Below are 10,227 nucleotides of genomic sequence, written 5' to 3' on the forward strand. Positions count from 1 at the left end.
ATCCACCTGTTCCACATATTTTCGGCCAACTCCTGTGAGCGTTTGAACGAATTTCTCAGAGCTTCTGCAGAAGGTACCGGCGGTGCTACAACCAGTGGTTCATTTGGCGAGCTGCCACGTAGAAAATGGTTTGGGCTGAGTGCTTTAGCGTTGTCAGGTTTCTGGCTGACATACACGAGTGGGCGAGAATTTATAATGTCTTCAGCTTCGGCAATCGATGTTAGGAGAATTTCTTCGGTCAAGCGTTTTCCATCGTCAATTGCTGCCAGTACCTCCTTCACTGACCTCACAAGTCTCTCCCAAACTCCCCCCATGTCGGGAGAGGCCGGAGGATTGAAAGTCCATTTTGTTCGAGCTGACGTGAATTCATCGGCGCATTCCATCCCAATACAGCGAACCTTGTCAATCATTTCTTTACTCGCACCCCGCAGATTGGTCCCGTTGTCCGAGAAGATTTCTGTTGGTGTACCACGTCGGCATATAAAACGGCGGATTGTCATTAAACAGGATTGGGTAGTAAGTGAATGCGCTACTTCGAGATGAACTGATCTGACGACTAAACACGTGAATAGAACTATCCATCTCTTCTCACTGCGACGGCCTACCGTGACTACGAATGGGCCCAGATAATCCACGCCTACAAAATTGAAGGGCCTCAGAAATGGAGTCAATCTCTGTACCGGCAATGCTGCCATTCTAGGTATCCGTGGACGAGTTTTGTTAATCCTGCACCACTTACAATCTTTCATGACCCTGGTGATCACTGCACCCACCGCTTGTACGAATAATCGTTGCCGTAATTCATTCTTCACTGTCTCCCTACATGACCAAATCGTTCGTGGTAGTGTTGAACAATCTTCATTGTAACCTCGTGCTCTTTTGGCAAAACTATGGGAAAACGAAGGTCAAACGATAGGAACTCTGCACGTTCCACGCGACTTTCCATCCGTAGAATTCCGTCGCCATCAATAAGGGGCGTCAGTTTGTAAAGGAAGCTTGACTTCTCGATCTGCTGCCTATCCGCTACGGACACATTTGCGTTCCTCATCAATACCTTCACCTCGTTACCAAACGATTCAGCTTGTGCTACTTTTATCAGAATCCGTTCCGCCTTCTCGTATTCCAATTGCTTTAAAGGGTAATGTTCTATCGAATAGTTTTTCTTGATTGCTTTCGCTTGCCTATCTGTAGCTTTTAGCACTTCGATCGACAATCCGTTTATCTTTCTACGACAGTTGGATACAAATCTAAATACAGTAGCCATAGTTCGTACCAAAACGGTCCATTTCGAAAATCGATGAACATCGATGATCGGTGCGAGTAGCTGAATATCATGAGCAAGTAGATGTACTTTTGCTTCTTCCTGCGTGGATTCATACCTTTTCTGTTTTGGCCAGTCTTCCTCCTCTCGATAGAGAAATTTAGGCCCTATGAACCACTCGCTGTCTGAATTTAAATTTGGATCGCGGGTCCACTTTGTTAGTTGGTCCGCCACGTTCAGCCTGGTAGGAACCCAACGCCATTCGCAAAGCTTGGAAAGCGTCAGGATCTCGCCGATCCGTAATCCAACGAACTCCTTGTATCTTCGTACGTCGGAGGTAATCCAGGACAATACGGTTGTAGAGTCGGTCCAGAAAACCTGTTGCGCTATGTTGAACGTGTGATTAATTCGTACTGCTACCACTAACCTTGCTCCTAATACTGCTGCCTGCAGTTCCAACCGTGGCACAGACATTGGTTTCAACGGTGCTACTTTGACACGGCTCGATACCAACACACACTGTATCCTTCCGTTAACAACTGCCCGAAAATATGCCGAGCATCCGTATGCACCTTTACTGGCATCAGTAATGATGTGGAGTTGAAGGTCTTGAATGTCCGCCGAACTTGCTTGCCCGAAGTAGCTCCGGGGTATGCGAATGGCCTCGATACTCGGAAGTACTTTCGTCCATAGAGTACATTTTTTGAACGACTGACCATCGATGGGCTCGTCCCAGCTGCAGCCAGTTCTCCACAAGTCTTGTATCAATATTCGTCCATACACCGTGAATGGTGATAATAGCCCAAGGGGGTCAAACATTGACATTACTGAGCTCAAAACGATCCTTTTGGAAGGAACAGAATCCCCATGAAGCATTAAATGATATTCAGGACGTGTAGCCGTGGAGAAAGAAAGAACATCATCCACTGGGTTCCAGACTATTCCAAGGACGCGTTCAGTCAACGTTTCCTTGTCTTGATGAAAGCGCACAGTAGAGTTTATCGGCTGTTCTCCCATCGCTTCCAGGAAATTTGGAGTATTCGACACCCAATTTCTGATGTGAAATCCTCCACGAGAATGGATCAATTTCACATCGGTAGCTATCTTGATGGCTTCGTCAACGGTATCTACACTATCATAATAATCATCAACATAGTGTTTGTTGATTATTGCTGCTGATGCTTCCGGAAATTGTTGCTCGAATTGCGCCGCATTCAAGTTTTTTATAAATTGGGCAGAGCATGGAGAACACGTCGCCCCAAATGTTCCGACGTCCATCACATAGGTTTCAGGAGAGCTGGCCGGATCTCGTCGGAAGAGGAAGATTTGGAACTGTCTGTCTGCCCTTCTTATACGGAACTGGTGGTACATCTCCTGGATGTCCCCGCCAAACGCCACGCGTCTTTCCCGAAACTTGCTGATTACGGTCTGCAAAGGCACTAGCTGATCAGGGCCGGTTAAGAGCTCCGAGTTTAGTGATATCCCATTGACAGATGCTCTCGCGTCCCACACGAGACGAATCTTCCCTGGTTTTCGAGGGTTGATAACAACGTTCAGAGGAATATACCAGACATTTCCCTTCGCCATATCTGCCAGTTCGTCGACGGTAGCTTTATGCGCATAGCCTTTTATCAGGTACTCAGCTATTAACTGATGAACCTTCGAACCAAGTTCCGGATCTCGCTCCAGCTTTCTCTCTAACGCTTTCAATCGTGAGACAGCCATTGGGTAGCTATCTGGGAATCTCTGCTCATCTCGTCGCCACAGTAATCCGGTTTCGTACCGGTCTCCAATTCGCTTTGTTGTTGTCTGCATTATGTTCCGAGCCCGCGCATCTTCGTTTGATTCTGCCACAGAGGCTACCGAGGGATCGTCCAACAAAAACTGAGAACGCATGGCGTCGTGTAGCTCCTGGTTGGTCATTGGTTCCAACGAGTGAAGGTTGACTCTTACTTCTGATACTACGGTTCCGCTCGGTTGCGGGCCGTAAACCGTCCACCCTAGCTTGGATTTAACACCGATCGGCTCGCCAGGTGATCCAACTCGTGATTCGAGTGGAGCAAACACATTTAGGTTATCCAGTCCAAGGATGATTCTAGGCTCTTCAATCTCGTAGCTCGCTACGGGAATATTGTCGAGATGTGGGTATCGGTCAGCTAATTTTGTATACTGGAGACTCTGTTTTGGGAGTTTTAGTTCAGCAACAGTGCGAACGTCTTTCAACGGCAACTTTTCATCCGATTCACGCGCTGAAATCATAAGGTTGACTCTTTTGGACGTAGTTTCGAATCCCTTCACATTGCATGGCCATGTAACTACCAACCGTTCCGCGAGCCCTCGGGCATCCAACTCTCTAGCTACGGCATCTTCAACCAGAGTGGATGACAAACCTTCATCCATGAATTCCAGAATATCCAGTGCATGGTCTCCGAAATATAGAGTTACGGGCACCATCCGGAAGATCACTCCGCGGCTCAGTGCGCCGTGCGCGTTGCACGCAATGTCCATAAGCTGCATGGATCCCTCAGCATGATGCAATAGAGGGTGATGACCACCTTGACATCCATTGATATTGCAGCGAATCCTGAAGGTACAACGACTCTTCCCGTGGTTGTTCAAACACAGGGCACAGAGCTTGTGTTGCTCCACGACCTTTAATCTGTTCGCAAAACTGAACTTTTTAAAATCGTCGCAGAAGCGTAGTTTGTGATCCGACCTTTTACAGACGAGACAGGGCTTGGTTTCCTTCGAGGGGGGTGGAACTGCCGGTAGGCCAGAAGAAGAATGGTGAATGTTTATATACTCCTTTCGTTTTGGTTTCCCTTTCCCGCAGTGCGATGCTTCTCGGGTGTCACTCAAAAAGAGTGTCGAGAACTCTGATACTTCGGATGCATCTGCTACGATGTCGTTCATAAAATCGGTGAATATTCTCAAAGGAGATCCTATCCTGCTCCTTTTGAAACGGACCCAGTCCATTTTGTAATTTGACGGTAGTTTCTCCACCAATTCCTGGACAAGCATTGGGTTATTAAGGTGATCCGCTAGCTTAGCCGCCTCCAAGTGATCGCACAACTGCTTCACTGTTATTCCAAATTGCATGAAGGTTTCCAAGCGATCGGCCCTTGGCGCTTGTGCATTCCGCACTTTCGTGAGAAGGGTCTTCAGCAGTTTCTCTGGTCTGCCAAATATACGACGAAGGTCGTTGATGACATCCGGTACCGACTCCGGAAGGACTAACCGGCTCCGGACAGCTTCGAGAGCATCTCCTTGAAGACAATCTTGGAGTCGTTTCAGATTATCTAAGTTAGAGAAACCGCAGGCCTTAGTGGTATATTCAAAGCAACTTATGAACATTGGCCACTTCTCTGCCTCACCCTTGAAGACAGGTAGGTTTTTCGATACGGCTTGGCGAGCTGCCAATTGTTCCTGGGATAATTTCACTGTATGCCGTTGTGGCCGATCTTGCGGTGGTGGTATAATTTCCCCCGGCCCATTCATCCTCCCATTCCGCACGATTCTTCCGAGTAGTTCGCGGTCTTCGGAAGTACATCCGAAATCTTCTCCTGCGGGGTATTCTGAATTACCTTTTTCCTCAGGTGCATCATCCTCTTCGATTTCACCGTAGTCTTCACTATCCGCTATTGAGCAGGATAGTTTGGATTTCGCTCCATTTCTACCTTGATCCTGCTGCTTCAGCCAGAACTGGACCTTCTTATCGAACGATAATTCGTTGTCGTTCTTCAGCTTCTCCCCTCCAACAGCACCTTCTGTTTCTTCGGAAATACTCTTCGCAATTGCTTTCTTCGCATCTTGAAAATGCTCGTGCAGCTTCTTACGTTCGCTAGCAAATCTAGCTTCTTCTTTCAACTGCCTTTCCAACATCTCCCGTTCCTCCCTCAATTGGCGCTCCTTTAGATCTCTATCTTGCTGCATCTGCTTTTCATGAAATTCTTTCTCCTTTCGACAACGTTTTTCTTGAAGGACACGCTCCATATCGAGACGCTTTTCTCGATTTTTTTTTTTTTTTTTTTTTTTTTTTAACTAATTTTATTTGCTAATTATCTAATACATGCATTCATATCTTAGACTAGGTGTTCCGTGTTTTCTTAACACTATCATCCTTATTTGCTATGTTACTTTTTTAGTTATTATTAATACATTTCAATTGCCTCTAGCAGTTTTCCTCTGGTTGAATTGAACCATGTAGGAATTACAATGTTTTCTACTTAAACTAAACTTAACCTATTTTATACTAAGGGTACAAGGAGTTAATCGTTGCAATAGAAGATTGCAACGATTTTTGTCTAAAATTGGAAATTATTTTGTTGGACATTTGTTGCAATGTCTCAATATTAGAAATTCTATGAAGTTCATTGGTACTATACCACGGAAGCAACTTCAGAATCATTTTCAAAATTTTATTTTGAATCCTCTGGAGTGCCTTCTTTCCGGTATTGCAGCAACTAGTCCATATTGGCACAGCATACAACATGGCAGGTCTAAAAATTTGTTTGTAAATCAAAAGTTTGTTCTTAAGACAAAGTTTTGATTTTCTGTTTATAAGTGGATATAGACACTTAATATATTTGTTACATTTGGCTTGAAGGCCTTCAATGTGATTTTTAAAAGTTGATTTTTGATCTAGCAGAAGTCCTAAATATTTAGCTTCGCTAGACCAATTAATTGGAACCCCATTCATAGTGACAATATGTCTGCTAGAAGGTTTCAAATAAGAAGCTCTCGGCTTATGTGGGAAAATTATAAGCTGAGTTTTGGAAGCATTCAGGAAATTTTCCATTTTTGCAAGTAAGTGGAGAAAATATCCAAACTTTTTGCAATCTACTACAAATGACACGAAGGCTTCGCCCTTTGGCTGAGAGACCTGTGTCATCTGCAAACAAAGATTTTGACACCCTGGTGGTAAATCAGGTAAGTCAGAAGTAAAAATGTTATACAATATGGGCCCCAGTATGCTGCCTTGGGGACACTAGCCCTTACAGGTAATCTATCAGATTTAGTATTCTGATAGTTTACCTGCAGTGAGCGATCTGATAAATAATTTTGGATCAGTTTAATGATGTACAGAGGAAAATTAAAATTCATCAATTTTACAATCAAACCTTCATGCCAAACACTGTCAAATGCTTTCTCTATATCAAGAAGAGCAACTCCAGTCGAATATCCTTCAGATTTGTTGAGCCGAATTAAATTCGTTACTCTTAATAACTGATGGGTGGTTGAATGCCCATGGCGAAAACCAAATTGTTCATCAGCAAAAATAGAATTGTCATTAATATGAACCATCATTCTATTTAAAATAATCTTTTCAAACTAGAAGCCTCAGCTGGATTTTTGTCAGGCTTCAAAATAGGAACAACTTTGGCGTTTTTCCATTAATCTGGGAAGTATGCCAATTGAAAACATTTGTTAAATAAATTAACCAAAAAGGATAAAGAGCTCTCAGGAAGTTTTTGATAAGTATGTAGAAAATACCATCATCACCCAGGGCTTTCTTATTTTTTAAGTTTCTAATAATATATCTTACTTCATCCCAATTAGTTCCCAACGAAGGGTCAAAAATATTCTCTTGATTGAGAATGTCTTCGAAGCTCCGTGTAACCTGATCCTCAATTGGACTAGTGAGACCTAGACTAAAATTATGGGCACTCTCAAACTGCTGAGCAAGTTTTTGAGCCTTTTCGCCATTTGTTAATAAAATTTTATTTCCCTCTTTAAGCGCTGGAATTGGCTTTTGAGGTTTTTTAAGAATTTTTGTTAATTTCCAAAAGGGTTTCGAACTGGGATCCAACTTCGAGACATTATTCTCAAAGTTGGTATTTCTCAGAATAGCGAAACGTTTTTTAATTTCATTTTGCAAATCCCGCCAAATAACTTTCAACGCGGGATCGCGAGTTCTTTGGTATTGCCTTCTTCTCACATTTTTAAGACGGATCAGTAGCTGAAGATCGTCGTCAATAATAATGGAGTTGAATTTAGTTTCACATTTAGGAATTGCAATGCCTCTGGCTTCGACAATTAAATTTGTCAAAGATACGAGAGCATTATCAATATCACTTTTGGTATCGAGAGGAATATCAACATCAAAATTCCTATCGACATACGTTTTATATAAATCCCAATCAGCTCTATGATAATTAAAAGTAGAGCTGATTGGATTATAAATGGCTTCTTGTGAGATTTCAAATGTCACAGGAAGATGATCAGAGTCAAAGTCAGCATGAGTTACCAATTGGCCACACAGCTGACTTGAATCCGTTAAAACCAAATCAATTGTCGAAGGATTTCGACTGGAAGAAAAACAAGTTGGTCCATTGGGATATTGAATAGTATAATATCCCGCAGAACAATCTTCAAATAAAATGTTGCCGTTGGAATTGCTTTGAGCATTATTCCATGAACGGTGTTTGGCATTGAAGTCACCAATTACGAAGAATTTTGATTTGTTGCGAGTCAGAATTTGAAGATCAGCTTTCAACAAATTCTTTTGCTGCCCATTGCATTGAAAAGGCAAGTAGGCTGCAATGAAGGAAAATTGTCCAAAATTTGTTTCAACAGAAACTCCCAAGGTTTCAAAAACTTTGGTTTCAAATGAAGAAAATAATTTATGTTTGATACGTCTATTAATGACAATGGCGACCCCACCACAGGCGCTGTCAAGACGATCATTTCTGTAGATAAAATAGTTTGGATCTCTTTTAATGGAGAGTCCTGGTTTTAAATACGTTTCAGTTATAATGGCAATATGCACATTATGAACTGAAAGGAAGTTGAATAATTCATCTTCCTTACCCTTTAGAGAGCGGGCATTCCAATTTAGAACTTTCACACAATTATTTGGATCCATTGAAACGGAGTCCGATAACAATTGTTTGTGTGTACTTTATACCAACCTGAACAGCTTCAGGAATGGTATTTGCTTTGAACATTGCATCAATCATGTGATGCAATTGTTCAGTTAAAAAATCAAAATCGGAAGAACTGATTGCTCAGTTCGATAGGAGAAACATTATTTCCGACATTAGAGTTTGAAGGAATATCTGAATTCTCCAGCTTCCTTCTATTTTTTCCGCGCTTTGGCAGGACGGTCTTGAAACCTTGTTTCTTAGAAGGAAGTGGAGAATTCAAAGACTCCCCCTTCCTCTTGTTTTTGTTAATACTCATTGCTGAGCGTGGAGACGTGACCTTCTAAGAGGTTTTTTCCCAGAACGGTGTCCCTGCAGGATTACCACCGCTTGTCGGAATTTTACTTCCGCAAACGGGTCCAACGTAAAACGAAGGCACGGGTCCTTGCAAAGATCGTAACAGGATCAGTGGGTACAAATAGCGCTGAGAAGCACTGTTGAAATTAAAATAGCTTCGGGTAGTATTAAAAACTTCCTTCCGCAAAGAGAGAAAGAACCGCACAGCACGAAAGCACGATGCGGTCTGACGCTTTTCTCGAATGATCATCTCCTCCTCTAAGGCTTTTTCCATAGCACGTTGTTCGGCTTCTAACTTACGCAGTTCTTCGTTCAGACCTTCTGTTCCCTCAGGGATGGAGGGTTGGATCGATCCTCTTTCACTCTTGGACTTCGAGCTCCCCTTCTTGCTTGAACGCCTCTTTGTTAGCTTTTGGACTTGCAGTTCGTCGCTGCACTTGTTACAGCTCCAATCCGAATCTTTGATTGCTGCCGTAACTCCGACACACGAGAAATGCGCCCATGACTGGCAAGTGTCACACTGCACCATGTCGCATATTTTGTTTGACTTACGGCACTTCATGCAGTCACCCACAGTCGAGTCCATCCTTTGAGGTTAAATTCTTTGATTTAATGTTCGGAATAATTTTAGGAAATTGTCTTCGGAATCACCGTCTACGTTTACAGCTGATCAAAGCTAAAATGAGTATTTATTACCAATAGTTCAAATGTCAATTGAAGGTTTGCTACTCACAATTTAGTTTCCTATCCGTTATCCTCTTGCGGACGGGTCTCGCTAGGTCGATACTGGCAATATGCAAATACCTATTTTACATAATTCGAAATTAATTGTTCATAGGTAATAAGTTATTGAAATTATAAATAGTTTCCACTTATTGTATATAGGCGTAGGAATAAGGATATTTTGAGAGTAACTTACTATGAATTCACTATAGCAATCCTCAGACCAATGCTGTGTACTTTGCATATAGCCTAACCTGAATTTCGAGTCGTACCTATTTTTCACAATTTAGTTAGTTTTAAGTAGAAATCTTTATCAAATTCAATGCAACTTACTTGTATAGTAACGAATATAATAAATTCTTAATAAAGTAGTATTAAATATCGGATATAATTTAACTTTTCGACGTATTTTAATTTTGCGACACACTTCCACGTTCCTTGAATGCCTATCTATGCTTTGTTTTGCTTTGGGTCTGCAAATATATCTTGCCTCTTCATTGTTTGGAGTTATCAAATTCGCAGTCTCTCGAACCAACGTCACACACTTCTGCAGGGATGTTGTGGTCAGCCCAGTGGTGTTGATCGGAACACCACTATTCCACAAAAGAATCGTGTTTCCCTATATTAATGTTGGGCTGCTTGTAATAATTACCGGGGTTAGAAAGCATCTATCTCGGATTGAAACCTCGGGGCAAAATTTGCCATGGATGGGAATGACTTTTAATGTAGCCAACCACATTGTTGAATGTCGGATTTCACTTGACCGAAATTCCATCAGCTGAAGGCCATCTGCCAGGAGTGAGCTAGGCCGATAGCTATTTGACAAAGAGTGAAGTCAGGCCGAATATATCATTTTGCTGAAGAGGCCGAAAACTTTAAAACATTTAAACGAACATTCAAGTACACAGGCCATTTGACAAAATAAGCCATTTCAGATTAAGCGGAACATGTTGTTTGGAGAAAAATATAATTCAGGAGATTAGGTCTAGCCCAAATAAAACACGTTCCTCGATTTTCACTTCT

The 10,227-nt window shown here is 42.3% G+C and overlaps 1 protein-coding gene across 1 annotated transcript; it reads right to left on the bottom strand.

Annotated features, from left to right (window-relative positions):
* Positions 1 to 808: 808 nt before the first annotated feature.
* LOC134209706 (uncharacterized) lies at positions 809 to 5,254 on the bottom strand. The gene has a single exon (XM_062685716.1). It carries the CDS (start codon positions 5,252 to 5,254, stop codon positions 809 to 811), a length of 4,446 nt encoding a protein of 1,481 aa, XP_062541700.1.
* Positions 5,255 to 10,227: the final 4,973 nt, after the last annotated feature.

Source organism: Armigeres subalbatus, chromosome 2 (genome assembly GCF_024139115.2).
Source record: "Armigeres subalbatus isolate Guangzhou_Male chromosome 2, GZ_Asu_2, whole genome shotgun sequence".
Lineage (NCBI taxonomy): Eukaryota > Metazoa > Arthropoda > Insecta > Diptera > Culicidae > Armigeres > Armigeres subalbatus.